Source organism: Acomys russatus, chromosome X (genome assembly GCF_903995435.1).
Source record: "Acomys russatus chromosome X, mAcoRus1.1, whole genome shotgun sequence".
Taxonomy (NCBI): Eukaryota; Metazoa; Chordata; class Mammalia; order Rodentia; family Muridae; genus Acomys; species Acomys russatus.
This window is the reverse complement of record NC_067169.1, coordinates 3,228,717-3,251,185: the sequence shown is the minus strand read 5'-3', so window position 1 is coordinate 3,251,185 and position 22,469 is coordinate 3,228,717. Positions and strand designations below refer to the sequence as shown.

At 33.0% G+C, this 22,469-nt stretch overlaps 1 protein-coding gene across 5 annotated transcripts in view; it reads right to left on the bottom strand.

Moving 5' to 3' along the window:
• Cnksr2 (connector enhancer of kinase suppressor of Ras 2) overlaps window positions 1-22,469 on the bottom strand; it is a 255,259-nt gene that overhangs the window by 43,544 nt on the left and 189,246 nt on the right. For all 5 annotated transcript variants that reach the window (XM_051142006.1, XM_051142007.1, XM_051142008.1 and 2 more), the window contains 5 exons: window positions 12,142-12,190; window positions 11,604-11,776; window positions 8,563-8,636; window positions 7,256-7,327; window positions 2,302-2,369 (listed from right to left, as the gene is read on the bottom strand). In XM_051142006.1, coding sequence (XP_050997963.1) covers window positions 2,302-2,369; window positions 7,256-7,327; window positions 8,563-8,636; window positions 11,604-11,776; window positions 12,142-12,190 — 436 coding nt within the window. The remainder of the gene's footprint in view (window positions 1-2,301; window positions 2,370-7,255; window positions 7,328-8,562; window positions 8,637-11,603; window positions 11,777-12,141; window positions 12,191-22,469) is intronic.

Genomic DNA, 22,469 nt, shown 5'->3' with positions numbered 1-22,469 from the left:
ATGCTGATCCAGGATTTTAAGTTTGAGATGAGCTTGGGTTAACATAGCTAAACCTCAAAAATCCCATGGGAAATAATAATGGAGATACTAGGCAATGGCCACAACTATAACTAAGTCCTCCCTCGAAGAAGAATTGACATAGATGCCCAGAAGTAGATCTAGTAAATGTTTGTGGACAAAGCATGAGTGATATTCAGAAGCAGGTAAAGGTTCAATTCTTCACCACACAACTTAATACATCTATGCTCTTAAAGGCTTTATTTAACTTTGTTTGGTCTATTTTATAATCTGCAAACGAGTAGCTAATAATGACTTTTGTAGTGTGTACATGGGAGTACTAAATAAAGTAACATGTATTTGTTTTATACCTTGAATATATTCAAGAAGTATTGAGAGCACTTATCTTCTTCGGCATATTTGCATATTTGATGCCAAGACAATCTGACATGTATCACAAAGGCAGTAAATGCTTGTTCATTTTCACAGACAGTCTTGATTTTTCTTTTGTAGCACTTTTGAACAATGAATAATGAAATATGGAGTCCTAGAATCTGGATCGTTTTGTGAGAGCCTGATAATTACCTGGGAAGTCAATGCTTGCATTCACCTCCCCCAACTCCCCACCCCAAACAAAATAGTGAGCTTGCTAAGATCTTTTCATCCTTAGCCTTCCCACTATTTCCAATAATGCTGGCTGAGTTTATTCTCAATGTTTGCATTGATACTGTGGGGTATTGGTTCAATAATACCTCAAGGGGCTCTTATTAGCACAGTGGAAGAGATGATTAGCATTTTATCTAGAGCTCCATAGCTGTTACCATATATAAGAGATCTTCTCCTCAGCTAAATTAGGAAAATGACAATCTCTATTTAATGTAATTCTTGGCATTTTAAAAAGCAATAGCAATCTAGTCTTTTGCTGTGTTGCTTAAGAAAAGGTGGAAATATTACTTTAAAAATTACCTTTTTGTGCTAAGCTGTGAGTAAGGGAGACCAGGAAGAAGGCAACACTGAAAAGTTACATAGGTTCTTTGGGAACATGTGAAATATTACACACGCTGTAGCTTAGTAGATGAAATTAATCTGCTTTTTTCTAAGAGCAAAGAGACTTTTAGCTCTCAATAACGTGTCTTGCAATGATATCAAACTTTACGGAGTATGAATAAACATGGCCATTAACAGAGGAGGGAACCTTCCTTTTTACTGTTATAGGTTGGCACAAAGGACATACTTTTTTAATACTTGTTCTTATTTAGAATTATAAAAAAATACAATCTAGGTCATTAATTTTTACGTGATTAATGCTTTGCAATGATCTCAAGGAATTATCATTCTTATGGCAAAACATTAAAATTCCATTTTTCTATATTTCTGAAGGACACATCATATTATAATTATCCATATCTATATTACTGCATAGTAGTACACCAGAACTTTTACTCTTTACTCTTATCTAACTATAACTAAGTACTCATTCATTACTTTGTCCACTCCCTACTTAATGCTTCATAGGCCTTAGTTACCACTATTTCCATTTTTAACTTTAAAGAGCTATATTTTGTATGACACTAAACTTCAGCACTAATAATTATACTCAGGAGATGTCATATAGCCATAGAAGAGTGGAGTTGACAAGTATGCTTATCAGTTCCCAGTAGAAGACCAAGGGACTTAACTATATATTAGGTAGGAAGTCTAATATGTTTCTGATGTATGTTAAAGTACCTTTTTAACTCTGTAGAAATAGCAAGTATCATCATCTGCCTATGAATTTTCTTTTTTTGCCTATGATTTTTCTACCAAAATTTAGTAGGCATTAAAACAGGTACTTACACAATAGAGCAAGGCACCATGCATCCATGGAATGAATACTCTTTGGAACTTGCACTTGCAATATAAATTAACCTGTCCTTTTATCAACAATGAAACTTAAACATGATCATGTTCAACTTTAAAGCAAAATCAAGTAATAAAATTCTGAAGCTTGAAAATAAAAGTTCTGCAATATACACAACTTGAAAATTTTCCAGATTAATTTTCCTATCTATATACTGCCCATTTTCCAATTCTTTTATCCTTAAGCAATCAGGCGAAACACCTTTAAAGAACTATTTCATACCTTTTCAAGAAATCTGAAAGGGAAGGGTGGTATGTTTTAGTTCTCTTACCACAAATTAAAGTCTATAAATTACATCAAGGCATAAATATTAAATTTTCTTCAAAAGATATTTCTTCACTAGCCATGCCTTTTTATGCAAGAAAAAAATGTACATGTTTGTAAAATAAAATGTATTCCTTTACCTTGTTCTTGCTTAATCCTTTCTCTTTCTGCATATCCTGCAGTCAGCAGGTTAATTCTATTAAGCCACCTGGAAAAAAAAGTGATAATTCATTATACTTGTTAAAAATACTTATTGCAAAATGTCTAAGAAAATATAGAGCAACTCTCCATATTAAATATGTCCTTTATTAAATTGAAAACGTTTGCATCTTCAATAGGCAATAATCTACTGTAGTACAAATTGTTCAGTGAAAATGTAATTTAAATGGAACAGTTATGTAAAGCTGTTAATGTGTGAAACATAAAAGGTTTTGAGATGACCAAAGCCATATCAATTCTTTTCCTTCAAATGTATAAACACTCCAAATATACCTGCTCTTCTGTTTTTTCTTTCTAGAACAAATGCTTCTTTGGAGGCATTTATAATAGCCAGTCTAATTTATATAGATAGGAAAAAAAAGTTATAGAGCTTACCTGCAAAAGTAATAGCTTTACCATGAAATAATAGTTTTGATTACACTCATTTAAATTGAATGGCCCAAGGCTAAACACATCTCAGAAGTATTTTAGAAACTTGTTTCTACATGCAAGAGTATTAAGTGCCCCAATGATAGAAAGTATATATATTATTTAACTTATTATGATCTAGGAAATATATTTCCATGAGTTAATTTTTCTTATCTTTCTTGAATAAGTACTGTGCCATTACTACTGCAGCAAAGCATTATCTCAGTTTCTTTATTTAATTCTACCAGAGTCTTTGTGTATGTATCATTTCAACCATTCATATTGCATTAGATAATTGGATCATAAATTCTTTGTAAACAAACTGACAATCTCCCACCTGGCAATTCTGAGTATTGGCCTATATGTTTTCCCCAAACTGAAATTGGGGAGAACTATCACATTTCAAACTACCTTAACTAATACGGGAATCATTGTTAGTGTTAACATAGTTAAATTGTGGAATAGTCTGATTTGGATGTATTTTTAAAAGCCCATAGTCTTATACGGGAGAATTTTCTATATGGGAGAAATTTTCTCGCCAGATCCTATATCCCTTTTAATTAGAAAAGAAATTTGCTGAACTGACTCACATACTTCACGATTTTCCAGGTGGTGTTATGTGTATATCATATACCTAGTAAATCTTGAAGAGAGAAAAGTTGTATCTTTGATGATCATCTGTTGAAATCTAAGCTATAATTTTTTAAGAAAGTAACTTAAATGCAAACCACTCAGCAAAACATATAAGTATAATCCTAAAGAATATATGGGAAGCGAGGAAAGGACTTGAGTCCTATCAGTATAGAATAAAATATTCACAGGTTTTTATTATGATATATTATATTTTATACACATACTCCAGTAGAATATAAATTATAAATCAAGAAGTCAATTTCATGATAAAACCTTTGAAAATGACTATTAGCAAAAGGTAAAAATTAAAATCTAATATATAGTTAATTTGTTGTAAGAAAGGGGTTGAACTTGTATTTCAACCACTTCTTAGGAAAGAGTAGACTGATGCTATTAGGTGACAAGGGTGACAATAATGCTTAAAATAAAATCCATCATTGACATCTAATCCAATTGTCCTTTTAATTAGAATTTTAAAGAAAATGAAGGCTCCTTGGAGGTGAATTGAGAAACTCAATTTATTTATTAATTATTTATTAAATGTCTGTGTTTAACAACAAACTATGTTTTAGAGATGTAGAAATGAATATGGCATAGTCCTTGCTTTCACTGAATTCTAGATTGTTAAATTCCTAAGACAACTGAAAACTTAAGCTACTACTAGGAAAAAATTCTGTTCATAATAAAAAACTCTTTAGAAAATGTATAGATATTCACAGGCTGCTGTGTATAGCCTAAAAAGACAATACTGCAAAGCTGTTGCTGTATCTTAGATATACTTGTCCTTCCAGATAGAAGAACCTCACTTATTGGTATTCTTGGTATAATGATGGCTTGATATCTTAGGCTGCTGTGAAATGAAATATACACATGTTAACTAATCCCAGAAGTATTTATTGAGAGCCTGTATGTGCCATGGATGGTTCTAGGCACATAGAAAACAAAGTATTTATCTTCATGATGCCTGTATCTTAACGATGGTGGCAGATAATAAATAGGGATACCAGTAGGCATGTTATCTTTTAAAGCAGTAAGGAAGGTTAAAAGTTAGAATGTTAAGGCTGCTGAAAAGTACGGAGTCTATGTTAGGTCAGGTGGTCAGAGACACATGATGTAATTTAGAATCTTTTTGACAACACTGATGTGGAAGTTCTTTAATATTAGTCCTAACTTCAGTACCTTATTATATTGTAATGCTTTAGAATATAAACATATAGGCAAGAGAATATGCTTAGAGTGACACAGACCAATACTCCAAGAGAGAAATAAGATAGGAATCATGGTAGTAATATAGAATACCAATTAAAAATACAAATTAGTAATTCCTCACAATTAAAAGGATGCATACACACATTTAGAAAAAAATCCACATATACAGATTTTATGGAAAAATTAAATTTAAGGAATATTTTTATACCCTAATTATTTTGCCATGTTACTACTGGCATTACATATTTAAAAAAGGAAGAGTGGAAATATATATTATTCAGTACTATGGTATAATGCAATACAAATGGACATAACAATGGCTTTAAAGTCATAAAATAATCACATAAATATGTTTACTATAATTATGCTTATTTAAAAGTATAACCCCTCCTGAATTAGTCATGTTTTCAAAGATTAAACATGGAACAAATCAATACCCATATTATCTTGTTATATCTAATAATCATGTGACCAAACAAATCTGCATATGTGCACCTTTCCATATTATTAATCCTGTATGAATACATTTGGCACTGATTATTTTATCGTGTTTACAAGTATTTTTAACTGCTTTTTGAATGTACAGACTAAGAATAAGATTATTAGAGAAAGAGAAAAGGGGAAATAATAAAGATTCATTATAATAAATAATTTAAAATTCAGATTTTTATGTGTATAATTCTGAGATATATAGTATACTATGCCAAGTCTTACTTAATAGAAGATTTGTAGATATATAGTGTGGTGCTGACATTTTGGATTAGATACATCTTGTCTTTGAAATAAGGAAATGGATGACATGGGTTTGGTTTAGTATCTTCCTTTCTTCTATGGCATTTAGAACCATAGAAGTATCAGAGAAGAAGAGTGATATCGACATCCTTTTAAATATACTGTGAACACAGCATAGCAACTGGAGGTTAAGAAAGGTTTTACAGTTGATAAAATGCATGGACAATATTTAAGCTAAAATGGCTCCAATTAGCATGTATCTAGAATGGTTAAATTATTTTACTTCTTACTGGGAGGCAATTGGTACCTAATGCATTCATCTTGTAAGATAAGAGCCTCTTATTTATGTCACTTATTCTTATTTTGGTTATAATGCAAACCCTTCGTATCTATCCTTGAGAAACTGAGTTTATCATTTGGCTAAGTAGATAGCATGGGATTAGAACGAGAGAATCATAGGACAATTACAGCACCAAAAACAGAGAACTACAAGTCCCCCGTCACGCACACGTGAATAAGCATTTTCATTGGTATGAAAATTTAAGAATAGTAAATTATATAAATCAAAGATAAGGGAATTTCCTTTCTTTGCCATTTCCTTTCATACACCTCTGTTTTTAAAAACTATGGTTGTACTTCCAGTTGTCAAATAATTTATTTATAAAAGTAGCTTAAGTGTTCATTTTCTGTGCCTAAGCGTATTTATGAAGCAGAACTTTGTGCTTAAAATGGATACAGCCGGGCGTGGTGGCACACGCCTATAACCCCAGCACTCGGGAGGCAGAGGCAGGTGGATCACTGTGAGTTCAAGGCCAGCCTGGTCTACAAAGTGGGTCAAGGACAGCCAAGGCTACACAGAGAAACCCTGTCTCAAAAAACAAAACAAAACAAAAAAAGTTTGGATACCTTATTTTTGAGACATCCAAAGAAAAGTCCATCAGGTAAGAGAACAAAAGTATCTAAACATTAATACTTATTGCTACTGAACACTTATGTAGCATTTGAAACTCAGAAAAACCCTTAGAGAGATGGTTCTTCTCATTTTATAAAAGGGTGAATTATGTAGGACAGAAAGGTTAAGCTTCTCGTATAAATTTACATAGCTAGTAAGTTGTAAACCTGGGATTCAGTCTTGTCTGAAGGGTCACAGTTCTGGTCACTATGCTTTGTTGCCTCTTCCAAGTGTAGGGAAATTACATATGCAATATGCATTAGCTTCTGCATTTATAATTTCTATTTTACAAAACAGAGAAGGGAAATTAACGGAAAGAAAGAAAAGTAACTAAAATAGTGTTAAGACTGAAATGTGAAACAGTGTGGTATATGAAGAGGAAAATATATTTAAAATTTCCTTTAGCTGCCAAATAACCACAAAGCCATCAAATCAGTTGGGTATATAATCCTGTCCAATGACAGATGAAAGGTGACAGTAAGAATTACTAAACTTAACTAGACCTAAGCTATTGAAATAGATATTCTATCAAATATACTTAGTACTCAAGTAAGTCAGGTTTTATGTACTGCTTTTGGCATCTAGAAATACATGTTAGAACATATTCCTAAAATTTAACATTTAAAAAATTGTGGTAATAGTTTAGATTTACATGAGCTATGGTGCTTTTGTAGTACCATGAAATGTTGAAAATGTTATTCTTTATTATTATTCAGATATAAATTGCATTATGTATTCATGAATTTTAAAACACAAATTAGGCAAGTATCACTTCTTAAAATTAGGTATGATCACATAGAACTATAGCTGGACTATCCAATTCTAAATTAACTAATGCAGAATTTACAACAAGATTCTCTAAAGATTATTGGAGAAAAGGCTTAGAGCTTGAGTTCTAGGACTAATTAACTAAGTCATTTAAGATGTAAGTAGTACTTTACCTGTTCATGTCATCAAGATGCTCAGCAGCAAAATAAAAGCTTTTGATTTTAGGATGGCAGGCTTTGAATGCACTGTGAATAAAACCATAACAAACAAGTTACATTTACTTTTTTTACAAATTGAAAAAAGTTATAAATCAAATACCTTTCAAAATTTTTATGAGTTGGGAAAGGGGAAAGGACATGATCCAAATATATTTTATGAAAAAATTCTAATTTGTAAGATGGGCGTATTGGTGCACACCTTCAATCTCAGCACCTGGGAGGCAGAGGCAGGCGGATCTTGTGAGTTGGAGGTCAGCCTGGTTTACAAAGTGACCTAGGACAGCCAGGGCTCCATAATAAGACCTTAAAAAATCCTGTACTGATAAAACATTCCAATATATTTTATAATATTTCGGTGTAACTATTAATAATGTTATTCAAATTTATAAATATTTCTAAATTATCAATGATAAACTAGGTACAAATTAATCATAACTTCTGGGACATACATGTGGAGTTATTTACTAATTGTGAAAATATTATGAGTATTGTACAAGATTCATGCCATGAATCTCATGCCATGACATGAGATGCCAAACTCATAAAATCACTGACATTTTTACATTATCTTACTAATCATAATACTTAACATGAGTATTAATAGAGGTGATTATTTTATTAATGAAGATTTATTATTTTAGAAAACTGATTAAATATTCAAACCATCATTTACATATAGCAGTTTTGGAAACTATTATATTAGCATTTAGTCAATTGATTAATAATTACATAATTTTGATGATAGCTGTTTCTGATGGAGCAAGGAGACCTACTCATATTTCCTTTCTCTGTTCCAATTTTCTGTTATTATTTCTGATTGCCAAATTCACTCTTAAATAAAGTTTCAGCCTAAGAGAGCTAAAAAATTATACTGTTTATTTATTATTAACATCATCATCATTGGTGTTTGTATGTGTATGTACATTCCAGAGAAAAATTTTGGGGAGCTGACTTTATATCCATGGATTCTAGGATTGCACAGGTCATCAGGCTTGCATGTAAAGTGTGTTATCTTGTTGCCACAAACTAAGTAATTTTTATGAATAAAATTACTGCAATGTCTAACCCAAGTTCATGTACATAATGCTTCTATCATAATGACAGAAATCAGTAAATTCCATGTTATGTACTCAAAAATGCTTTCTTATACTGTTGGTTTGAAAGCATCAGATAAACAACCTACAACTTAAAATCTAGAAAATTACAAAGTAAATTATCCTATCTCCTCCACCACCCCCAGTTACCAAGCAAAATTAACTTACTATTTCTTACGGCATTCACTGGCTCTATCAATTTTGAATTCAGGCAGACTGATGAATCCTTCTGCTTTTTCATCCTAAAGAAGGAAGATTTTGTTTAGGCTATCACATCAAGGAGGTCTGAAGCTAATTATACTGCGTAAGTATGACTTAGATATTTAGAGTAATCAATGTACTAGTCATTTAGACCTTAGGTCCCACTTCTGTTGCATAAATTCTACATATCCATAAATAAAAGGACTATTTTGAAAACTTAGAATTTTTACAAACACAAAAGATGATTTTTATATTAAAATGATATAAAATATTTTGCAAAGTAAAACACGTTTTATAAAATATTTGGGGGGCTACATTTTTGCAGGATGTACTGAGTTCTGGGTTTGATCTTTAGGATGTAAAGAACAACAACAAAAACACAAAAAACAACAAAAGTAAACAACAACAACAAAAAGGAAAGAACATTCCAGGCCAGATTTACAAAATAACTACATTCTTAGTATAAAATTTTTTATCATTTAAAAAAGATTGATAGGAGGGCATGGTGGCACATGCCTGCAATCCTAGGAGTTGAGAGGCAGAGGCAGGCAGATCTCTGAGTTCGAATCCATCCTGGTCTACAAAGCCATTTCCAGGATAGGCACAGCTATACAGAGAAATTCTGTCTCAGAAACCCAAACCTAAACCCAACCAAACCAAAAATGTATCTATGTGTATGACTGTTTTGTCAGTACGTATGTATGAGCATCATTTGCACACATGTTGCCTAACAGAGGTCAGAAGACGGCATTGGATCCCCAGGAACTGGAATTACAGATAGTTGTGAGCCATCATGTGGAATAAAATCAGCACTTCTATGTGCTAACAACATCTCCAGCCCCATTTTCTATCATTTTTAATACTTAGAAATAAAATACAAAGTCAATTACAGTTTAAAATTTCATTTCTTTATAATAATTTGCTTATCAAATTTGAAATATTTTTTATAATGATTATTTTGTGAATTCAATAGTTTAGAAATTAAGTAGGTAAAAAAGAAATTAAGTAGGTCAACATGATTTTCAAATGTGTAGTCTCAGATACATCACACAAACACACACATTATTTTTGTCTGAAAACTTAATAAAATTAAATCCTTCTCTCTTCAATACTGGTTAATAAAACAAGGTAGAAGAATTATCCCAAATATTATTATATTTGTGTTAAATTGAATCAAGTATAACATGATTTGGTTGCTAATTTTTTTAAAACACTGTGTCCCTTGTCCTGGTTACAACAAAGCTTCACAGACTTTTACCATTCCAAAGTTTTATTTGATCTGCTAAACCAGCCAATAGCTCCTTATATATCAAATTTAAGTAAGATTACTCTCCTTCTCACTATTTGAAGAAAAAAAGCTACTCTCAGTTTTCTTTCTATGTATGTATGTATGTATGTATATATGTATGAATGTATGTATATTTATGTTATTTATTTTATTAATGAACTATGCAAAACTTAAAAATTTAATCTATAGTGGCTGAAATTTTACATTTTTGTCTTTAAATGTTTTTTCCAATCTTGGATTAAAGGAAATGTCTTCCATTTAGACTTCTAGTTTATGTTACTTTTGACATCCTTGATTTAAATCTGAAATGTTTTTGAAATATCTCTTCATAATGATGTACATGAAATATTATATTTTCTCTAAAACAGCACTAAGGCTTACCTATAAAATTTACTACAAAATTATTCATTTATATTTTACATGGCTAATAGTAATAATAAGTTGCCAATGACTATAATATAGGCACTATTTAATAAAACAAAAATTTTCATCTCATGGTTTGAAAGACAATATAATTTAGACAAATCTATAAGTGAATAACAATAAAAACAGATGTGCATCTTGATACTACTTGATTAGCATATAAAAATTTAGTATAGCTATCAAATAAAAATGCATTTATATTTGTTTACTATAACTGAACCAGATATACTTAGTGAAACAGATTTTATTTTATGTAACTATATATGACTGTCACAAAATACCCAAACAACAATATTTTTACATGAATAAAATTTATTTATGATCTGGATTTAAAATTATTTAAGTTCTCCCAAATAAGTCTTATTAATGAACACTGCTTAAACATGAAACATTTTGTAAGACATTGTTCTCAGTGGAGTTACAGTCATTGATTCATCTCTAAGAAAGCTTAGTGAGATGTACCATTATTTTCATTTTGTAGACCAAGTGAGAAGTCAAGTAGTAAAATTCCTGAGTCTAGCTTTATTCATGGTAAGACAGCTTGTTCGGGGAACATCAAATTCTCTAGATAACATATATTACAATCAAAGGTCTAATAATGCTAGTAACTTTGGGCAATTGCTCTTCAAATGAAAACTGATTAATGTTTGTACAAATTCTATAAAATAATGTACTATATATATTCTGATAAGCTAAAATCCAAGCTTATTGTTTTAAAAGTCTAATGAAGTGAAGTAACAGATAGGTACAGCAAACAAGTCAAAACAGTGTGAAGGGAGAAAATCAATGACTAATGATTGATTGTGATATGACTAGTCAAGATGCAAACATGTTGAAAAAAAACCTAGAAAAGTCATAAGAACAATTAAATATATTAGACATGCCCCTTCGTCTGAAGTTGCTCAAAAGCAGTGGATTCTTATAACTTTGAGACTTAGTGTACTAGTTCTTTTTTTTTCTTTTGGAGAAACTGAAATGAATGAAAATAATACTGAATTACTCAAGTTGTTAAGTAGTCTCACCTCAAAAACAGAAACGAAAATCCCCATAAAATGCTGGGCGAGAGGTTTTAAAAATCTATATGCTTTTACTTAAACTACTATATTAGTTGCTTGGTCTCTTTAGAAACAGAATTTCACTGTATTTTAACTGTGCTTCAGATATGTTGCTATATTAGAAAATTGAACACTGAAGATAGATCCTGAATTGGCTTTATGAGCTGAAAACAAAAAAGGTTCAAATGTTGAGACTTTTGTTAGATATACTGAACAGATGAGAACACAAATTGCTGTCTTACCTCTTCATTAATATACCAGTATAGGGATGCATCCTTTAGGACGAACCAGTACTTCTTCCATTTCTGTGAAAAATAGCTCTTTGCATCTTTCTTTTTCCAAAGCCATCCCTCACAGTCACCACGGCCAAGATCCTTGCAAGAAATTCTTCTTTTGCTCTTGCCTGCGATAGCTCCTAAAGATAATGAGTGGAAATACTCTTTTAAATTTTGGAAAACACATGCAGTAGAAGAGTAATCCATAGATCCTAAAAGCAAATCAGACAACTTATTATTCTTGAAATTATCATTTCTAATTGTATTAGCACAGAAAATAGATATTTGATGCCTTTTCATACAAATGTTAACACAACCACAATTAATTATAATTAATTAATTAAACATAATCCTCATCTCAAGACTTTTTGAGACTGTCTGTTATCAAAGGTATCTGCATGGTAGATGAACTGAAACCACACTGGCTTCAAGAGGATTAACGAAATGTGCTGGTGATTATCACAGTACAAAAGAAGCAAGTTAAAGGTTCATTTTCTTTTATTACCTTTGTTTTTCTTCTTTGATTTGTGCTGCAGAGAGGACTGCTGAAATGTCTGAAATTATAAATAGGAAAGGTTACTATATGAAGAGTGTGATCCAGAGAACCCATAGGGCTACCTGGAACTGTCATAAGCTAAATGAGGACTCAAAACCCAGATTAGAGATTAATTTTTCCCATTAATATTTCAAAATATATGAACATAATCATGTTACTTTACTTTATTATCTCACATGAACTGGGAGGAGAGGATCTACCAGTATCCTAATTTTGTTAGCAGATTACAGGGTAAGACATATTTCTGAAACTAAGTGTTTGTATCAACATACATACACAAAGCTGTTCCCTTTGAGACTTACTGTGCTTTCTAACACAACATCTCATCTGATTCTCACATAATCTGATGAACTAAGAGGCAAATGTGTCTTTCTTATTTCTGTCTCCACTAAGTCTCTAAATCAATAAGCACTTGACTTGGATCAATATCATAATCTCATACCTACTTCTATCAGTACTACTGGAGACTAACCTACATGCTAATGGTGTTTCTCATCTCTCCTTCTGAACTTATGTACCTTCCCACTCCTTAATTACTAACCCCTACAAGTGTATGTTTAGCATCTTGACTACATTCCATCCACTGCCTCTAATATTTGTGGATTATAAAGTCCAATACAACTGTCCTACCAATGAAAAAATATTGTGCCATCTAAATCACTGACCATAACACCTGATTATGCTTGTATTTCTGTCCTGTCTAGTTTCCACAGGATATCACTTTAATGGTTCCTTTGCACTATTTCCTACACACACACACACACACACACACACACACACACACATACACACACAAACATATTTATCTAAACAATCATCCAAACCAGATTGGCATGCTTTTTTTACTCAGTACTAAGTGCCTATTAAACAGTTTATTATGTCTGGGGAAAAGCCAGAGCTGTATTGACTCACCCAATTTTCAATAAATGACTATAAACCACTGGCTCTACTCAGATAATATACTCATATAGATTTTTCACTGGTAAAATAAGATTAATTATGATTAGCTAACCAACAGAGAAAAGAGATTGCCTGTGAGTTTTTAGTGTTCTTTGAGGTGAACCTTCCTTGGAGTAACAGATTTTTCTTTTTCTACACAAACATATAATGGCTAAATGGTATTTGTTTATGTAAAATTTTCTGACTTAGTTGTATGATAAATTCATTATACAATTTAATGTACTTGCTCCTAACATAGTATATTTCTATAAAATTTTTTGTTCTGTGAATAGTTTATAAACATCTAGTACATATAGAGTCAGATAATCTCTTGACATACAGTGTAATCCAGAAACAATAATCACTCAAGTATCAAAGCACCATAAATGTCTGTTTGTATGCATCTATAACCACATATACACATATATACACAATTACATTATATATATATTTTTTCAGAAATCATGGCTATGGAAATTTATAATTGCTTACTGAGAGACAGCATGAAAGCCAAATTTCATTATGCTATATGGGTAATTCTAGCTAGTGTTTAAGTATACTTAATTTATACATAAATATTTTCCATATATTGTTGTCATGAAATTACCGATTCATTTTTGTTCTTTTGTATTCCTTCAAGTGATCACTATAGTTTTATAACTTATTACGTTGAAACATGGCAAAGATAGGAGATACCTTTTTTTTAAAAAAAGAAACTATTCATATTAATAACATCCTATAAGAATTGGATTATTTAATGTATTGTGTCTTTTATACTTATTTGTTTAGTTTGTTATTACTAGAGATGAAACACAGTTCTATCACTGGTCTTAGGTGGAGACATGACACTTCAATTTAGTCCAAAGACTATATTACTGCAGTACCCCTTCCCCTCCCTTGCCCAATGCAGTTATCTGCAGATTTTTACTATTAAGCATGCCCAATTCTCTGATATCAAATTTTAAACTAATTTTACTTTTTCCCCTTTTCTATCACTTCTTCAGATACTAACGAAAATCCCACTCATGTCCAAACATATATCTTTATTTACCCACTGGAGACCACCCCTCCTCAATGTAGCTTTGTGCAGATCTCTATTCCTGAGGCTGCCCACTTTGCCTTTCTCTAACTTAATGGTCTTCAAGCTTCCGTGTGAGTCATGTTTAGACATTTTCTGAGACTAAACAAAATATTTTTATTATTTTTAGTAGCTCTCCTAAATCTTGTAGTCAAATTTGCTTTTGTTTCTAAGATTAACATTTGAAAGCAACACATCCAAATCATCAAAAAGTAAGCTAATTAGTATTTGAGCTAAACCTGCCAGAGGTAAAGTACAGTAAAACCAGTTCCTTTAATCTCAAATTCAGACTGTATCTAAATCCTTGCACTTTCATGAGCTTCAAAAAACAGGCACAGACCTATTTGCTCTTAATAGTCCCAAACTCACAAATACATTCACACATGTTTTTAAATAAACATGCCAATCATAATAATTATCAGCATACAAAGAGTTAAAAAAGGAATTATAAAAATAAAATGTCCAGAAGTATTATATATCTAATATCTGCACTTATAAGTGAGTATATACCATGAGTGTCTTTCTAGGTCTGGGTTACTACACTGAGGATGATCATTTTTAGTTTCATCCATTTGCCTGCAAATTTCAAGATTTTCTTGTTTTTGATAGCTGAATAGTATTCCTTCATGTATATGTACCACAGTGTCTACATATTCTTCAGTTGAGGGACATATAGACTGTTTCCCAGATTCTGGCTATTATGACTAAAGCTGCTGTGAACATAGTTGAGCAAGTGCCCTTGTTGTATGGTGGGGCATCTTTCAGGTATATGCCCAGGAGTGGTATAGCTGGGTCTTGAGGTAGCACTATTCCTAATTTTCTGAGAAAGTGTCAGGTTGATTTCCAAAGTGGTTGTACAAGTTTGCACTCCTACTAGCAATGGAGGAGTGCAAACTTCTACTCATCCAAAGTGGATGACCAAAGCTCATGAAGCCTCAACCCTCACAAATAATTATAGGAAACTATGGAATGCTGGGAGCAGAAGTCATCTTCCCCAGGGAAGAGGACACTAATTGTTTATCCAAAGCCTACAGGCCTCAAAAACCTATATACAAGTAACATTATAGAGACTGAACAGGTTATATTTAGAAATATATATTATATAAATATAATGTATGCTATATAAAATATATAATATGCATAAATATATAAATATATAAATATGCATTTAGGAATACACACACACACACAACACATTTAACAGTAATTATTGAGAAAAAAGGTCATGAATTTGAAAGAGAGCAGAGAAGTGTATGTGTGGGTTTAGAGGGAAGGAAGGGAAGGGAGAAGTGATGTAATATTATCATCTCAAAAAAAGAAACTCAATCCTCAGAGTAAACAGACTCCAGTAGCTGCTAAGAACTTCCATCTTTCCTCTTCTAAAATGTACAATTTTCTTGCCATAGTTGCCATTATTACCAGAAGTGGGAAGGGAGTCATAATCAGTACCCCAACAACCAGTCAGGTTCAGTTATATGTCCTCAACAAGCCAAATGAATACTGGAAGGTAGACAAGGGAGATTTATTCAATATGGCCACACTGGGAAATAGGGCAAAGAGACCCAGCAACCCACCTCCCACAAGCCTGGTTTGTTTGTTTGTTTGTTTCTTTCTTTCTTTCCTTTTACAGTGAACATGAAAAACTTGTTTTTTTTTTATAGCATGAAAGATCCTTTGATTGTCTAAGAATGTTCTACATACTCTGATCTTTAACAACTTCTGAATTTATATCAGTAACCAGGACCTGTTAATTGAGATACATAGGCTGCCTATTTTAGTTGATTTAATATGGATAACACTGATGTCATAATGATCACCACCTGTCAGATGTTCTACTCACTTTTTATGTTCAAGTAAATGGCTATTCATTGTTTTCCTTCCTACTGGCTCAGGTATAAAATCTTGGAGTCAAGTTTAATTCTTTTTTTTAATAGCCCATAGCCAAGCCATTAACACATTGTATAAGATTAAATTTCACATATATTTACAATCTTATTATTTCTATTAATCCTTGCTTACCTTGATCATAGCTATACCTGTTTACCATTCCTGCTTCTGTTTTTAACATCTCCAATAATAGTACAAGGGCCAGTATGATCCTATTAAAATGTTCAGAATCTTGTAATTCCTACATATAAAATTCTACAATGGTTTCTCATTGCAAATACACATTCATATCCTTTCATAATCATGAAGGCCTCACATGATCTAGTTCCTTCTTACTTTTATTTATTTTCTCACCTTGTTAACTTTATTCCAGCCATAGTGGCAGATCCCAGATCAAGCTAAAGTGCAGGTCTATTTCACAGTCTTTACTCTTGCTGCTACCTCAGTGTTCTTTTACCCAGACACTATCATGGCTTAACCTAGATCTTCTTTAAGTCATTACTTAGATGCTTACTTTAAAATGAATCCCAGTATTCCCTACATGAAGTTGTTAATCTTCATGCCATCAACACTCCTTTTTTGTTTTTTTCTTTGAGTTTAAGGTAAAATGTGCTTACATTTCTTGTTTAGTACAGATCTCTTCCAAATATAAGCTCTAATAAAAAAGAAAAAATCTGTCTTATATACTGCTTTGCTCTCTGCCTATAACATTATGGGTTCAATATACAGAAAATGAATTACTGCTTGTGAGTGAATAACTACTGAGCAAAACGTTAGCAAACAGCCCATAATATAATCTTAACTAGTTAATTATTTTAACCTAAAAATGATTGTATGGTGGGTAGGCAACAAACCAGTTGTCTCTTGTCCAGTAATCTATGTGTGCAACATATCCCTGAAACATATGTTCTTTAGTAGACCATTCCTCTGGGATCATGCAAAAATTATTTTTATCTAGTGTTCTTCAGCATTATTTGCACTGAGATTGTCTTAGTGAATTTAATAGATTAGATTCAAATCTGGTTGACCAAAGTACATTAAATCTGTGTCAAAAGATATTTATGCAAATAATTATATGATGAATTATGAATTGATGTGTTGAAATTGTAATTCTATCCAAAAAATAGAATGTGCTAAAATAAAAAGCCATTATGAAAGTATTGTTGATCCTCTTCTTAACCATGGTGATGCATGCAATAGGATTCTGTTTGGCTATAAAAGATCCCTTTTCAGAATTTGGCTGAAAAGACCATTTGTTTTTCATTTGCCCACAGATGTTCTCTTCAAACTCTATTCGCTTGTCTTTTGGATGAGGAAGGGGGGTGGCAATTTGGGTCATTCTTACCCTGAAGATTTCAGAAGCACTTATTTTAATTATAGAAAAAAATGACAGTTTCTGTGATGCATTTTGAAAGCTCAGCTACTATTAAATTCTTCTCAAGTTGCAAATTACTGCACTTATGGAAAAACTGCAATCAAAATACTCTCTTGTTGCAATATAGCAACTTTCTTTCACTGTAATTTTCCACAAAGTTCCAAGATTCCTTCAGTGGCTAGCCAAGCCAATATCATCCTTCGTCTATATAAGAAAAGAAGGTGCTTAGCCATTTGAAGTACTTGGGATAAATGACAGCTACTTCTACAATTCATTTTCAAATAAACAAAATTATTTGAAGTCTTAAACATTTTAGAAAGTAAAATCCTTTCTCTCCTACTGTCTAATTATTATATGTTGGCAGTAAAAGAGTATGAGTAAGTGCAGTATGTGCTAATAGCACTAAATATTACATCAAACAATCTTCTATTTATTAGAAATTTCACAGAACTTAACTGGTTTGTTGTTGGTGGTGATACTCTTGTTTACATAATACATGAAATAAAGAAGTTGGAACAGAGGAGGTAAAAGATTTAGAACTGAATTGATATTAGGTGTTTCAGTTCAGTGGGGGTAAGGTAGCTCTTGGGTGTTTATGAACTGAACTATAGTTTTTATTTAATAAAGATATATTCATATTGACTCAAAATTCATGCTTTAAAAACATAATCAATAAAGAGTTAGATAAAAATAAAGTGATAGCTGAGGTAAGTCTACATGCCCTTCAAACAACTTAGTTAGGTAAAGTGAATGATTAATAAAAAAATAAACCCGTTTCCTGGCTTATGTAGGAAAGGATGTGACTGAATCTTATGTAATATCCTCTTTCTTTTATTTATTACAGTTGTAAGTTAGGGAGAAGAACAGCAATTAATGCCTGATAACAAAAATTACCACCCTTGGAAATAGAAACCATTATTTTGAGATCGTAATAATTATTTCCTGAGGGATTATTCTGTGTTAGGGACAGTATTGGGAACTTTATCAATTTTTATTCTTAGCAAAAGCCTGACCAAAGCACCACCACCATCACTACCACCACCACCGCTGCCGCCACCACCACCAGATTGTAATGAGGCTATAATTGACCATCCAGTAAGGAAGAGAAAACAGAATACACAGACTGCTCGTTCAGGATCACATGAGTAAGGGCAGATTCAGTTGGATGTCTGTCATCCCTGCGCTCCTAACTATCACATGTGCTACTGTCCTAAAAGTAAGTACTCTGCAATTATTGTAGCCATTTAAAGGAGGAGAAAATTGTCACCAAATGTCTCAAAATGACACAGGCATTCATCTATCAATGATTTCTGACATGTACTATGAGTTCACAGGTACATGGAGAGAAAGGGTTCTGCAAAAAAGGTAATACAATTTCATGTTACTGGGGATAATTTAAATCAGTAACACCTAGTTTCAATTTTATACTCTGTGGGTCAGAAAGGATGATTTACACTTGCAATATCATGACACGAAGGGTCATGTTAACATCTCAGTTTTGTAAATGCGGCAGAACTTAAGGTATAAAAGGTCATAAAGCTCAGCCAAAGTAGACAGGAATGAGACTGTGGCCACATTTGAACTCAAACCTATTAACAGTGTTAAATGAAATGTGCAGTTGGAAAATCCCATGGCAATACAAGAACGAGGAAATCATAGATCCAAAGAAGAGCCTGCATCTGTGGTAACTCTTTATGCTGGAGAATTCTCTTGGAGTTCATTCACTGTTACATATTTTTTTTCCACTAGAGCCATTCGTAACTAATTTAAAAATCTTTTTTATGATATGTTTTTGTCTACTGCAGTACTGTCAATTAAGGCAGAAACCACATGCTTTGGTCACTAATGAACACTCAGCTCCTCACCCCAGTACCTGTTAGAAACATGAATCGAATAGTTACTGAGTGTGTGGGGAACTGTGGTATAGGCTGTATGTTACAACATCTCACAAGTAATCTGTCAGTACATCCCAATTAGCTTCAAAACATATCCAGAGTGTAATTCTGCTCACTACTTTTACTTTAGCATATAGGCTTAAGCTACTGTCATATCTCACGTGAATTGACTCTATCCTTTATTCTTTCCCGACTTCTATTCTTATCCCTGGGCCCTTCAATCTATTTTCAATATTCCAGCTGATGTGATATACTTAGAATATTCTTTTTCCCACTTAAAGAAATGCTCAACCTCCTTAGTCATCAGGGAAATGCGAATCAAAACAACTCTGAGATTCCATCTTACACCCATCAGAATGGCTAAGATCAAAAATTCAAGTGACACCACATGCTGGCGAGGATGTGGGGAGAGAGGAACACTCCTTCATTGCTGGTGGGAATGCAAACTAGTACAGCCACTTTGGAAATCTATCTGGTGCTATCTCAGAAAAATGGGAATAGGGCTTCCTCAAGACCCAGCTATCCCACTCCTTGGAATATACCCAGAAGATGCTCCAGCACACAACAAGAAAATTTGCTCAACCATGTTCATAGCAGCCTTATTCATAATAGCCAGAACATGGAAACAGCCTAAGTGTCCCTCAGTAGAAGAGTGGATAAAGAAACTGTGGTACATATACACTATGGAATACTACTCAGCTATTAAAAACAAGGAATTCCCGAAATTTGTGGATAAATGGATTGAGCTAGAAATGATCATAATGAGTGAGTTAACCCAGAAGCAGAAAGAATCAAATGGTATATACTCACTTATATCTGCATACTAGCCCAAGGGGCATGTCCCACAAAAGCCTTCACTTACCAGGAAACTGGGACAGAGGGGAAGGCATCCTATTGGGACTCTAAATGAGAGACACATGGGAGAACAGCAAAATAAAAGGATCCAGAGGGTCCTAGAAATCTACAAGTAGAACAATATGATAGGCAGATTTGGGCCCAGGGGTCCCGCTCAAACTAAGGCACCAGCCAAGGACAATACAGGAGGTAAACTTTAAACCCCTTCCCAGATCTAGCCAATGGTCAGAATATTCTCCACAGTTGAGTGGAGAGTGTGATACGACTTTCTCATGTACTCTGGTGCCTCACATTTGACCATGTCCCCTGGAGGGGGAGACCTGGTGGCACTCAGAGGAAGGACAACAAGTAGCCAAGAAGAGACTTGATACCCTATGAGAATATATAGGGGGACGTAATCCCCCTCAGGAACAGTCATAGGGGAGGGGAATAATGGGAAAATGGGGGGGGGGAGGAATGGGAGGATACAAGGGATGGGATAAACATTGAGATGTAACAAGAATAAATTAATAAAAAAAAAAAAAAAAAAAAAAAAAAAAGCAGAAGTAGGGCAGCAACTCTCTTAACATTTCTGTTTGTCAGAAACTGATGGCACTTAGATATCAGAGAAATCAGGGTAGGCTTGCCAGTCGTTTGTGACAAAAAGATGACCAGGAAAAAAAAAAAAAAAAAAAAAAGAACATAAAGCGATTTAATACCTGGGATCAAATGCATATGAGATATTTTAATTTTTATTTATCTATTTTTATTGTATGTACATTGTTTTGTCTGCATGTGTGAGGGAGTCAGCTCCTCTGGAACAGGAATTACAGACAGTTGTGAGTTGCCACGTGGTTGCTGGGGACTCAATACAGATCCCAAAGAAGAGCAGCCACTCTTCTTAACTGCTGAGCCATCTCTCCAGACCAAGATATTTTCTTAATTGCTAATTGATATAGGAGAGCTAAGCCCACTCTGAGTACTATTATCCTTAGGTAGACCTAGACTGGCGAAAGAAGGTAGCTGAACAAGCCAAAGGAAACAGGCCAGTAAGCAGCGCTCCTCTATGATCTGTGCTACACTTCTCCTTCCCAAGTTACTTTTACTCAATGTTTTCTCACAGCTACAGAGAAGTAGACTGGGACACTAGATTACAGGCCAAATTTCCAAAATCTGGGCCAATTTCTGTAGTAGTCAAGAAAAAAAAAATACTAAGAATATGTCATTACATTGTGCTTCAGGTTTGGAGGTCTCTAGCCTTCCCATCTTTCAGCATTTCAAGCATCGAGTTAAGTGTATATTTTCCTATTTTTTTTTAAGAGGAGAGAGGGTTATGATTTGTAGGAAAATGAAAATGGTTGTCTGCACTATATCTAAGTTTGAATTTGTGAATGTTTTATATTATAAAGTATTTTATTCTCTAGTTCGGTTATAAATATATCAGTTTGTGATGACCTAAAATGTGGAAACAAAAGTACTAATAGGTAACTCGTTCAAAAGGGGAAACAAAACCAGGTGTGGTGGCTTTCTCTGGGATTCTAGCTCTCTGGAGGCTGTGAACAGAGGACTGCCACAAGATTAATACGGTGTCTCCATAAAACAGAAAGAAATAACAACAAAGGAAAAGCCTGTAGGCCTTCCTAATATGGAATAAAAAACAATTGTTAGAATGCCTGAGTCAAAAAAAATACAAGTGAATTTTCCTTTGAGATTTTTTCATGGACTAGCATTCAGTAGAACAGTCATATTTGTAAACAATTACAGCTAAATTGTCTTTTCCCATTTAAATATATATCCACATCTATATCTATCTATCTATCTATCTATCTATCTATCTATCTATCTATCTATCTATCTATATCTACACTTAAGGCAGTGAATCCAAGTTTTTTACTGTGGCCCTCTAAGACACATCAACAGACCCCTTGGGTCCACATATCCTTGTGTTCACACTGTCCAGTGGGGGAAATAGGTAGTTTATACCAATACAGTATCACTTTATAGGTACTATTGCATGTGGATGATTCACAGGTATTCTTTTTAGATAACTATGGTAAAATATCAAGTACTATATATTAGAAGATGAAGTTATCAACCTATAACAAACTGAAATTGATAGTGAGGAAATATAATAGCAATTTATAATGGGAAAGAATAGTAACTAAACAATTAGTAATGTAAAAAATGTAATGATGTAAAAATGTAACTTTTGTCCTAAGGGGTGGGGAACAACATACAAATCAGAACCATGTACACTTGGGCTTTACAA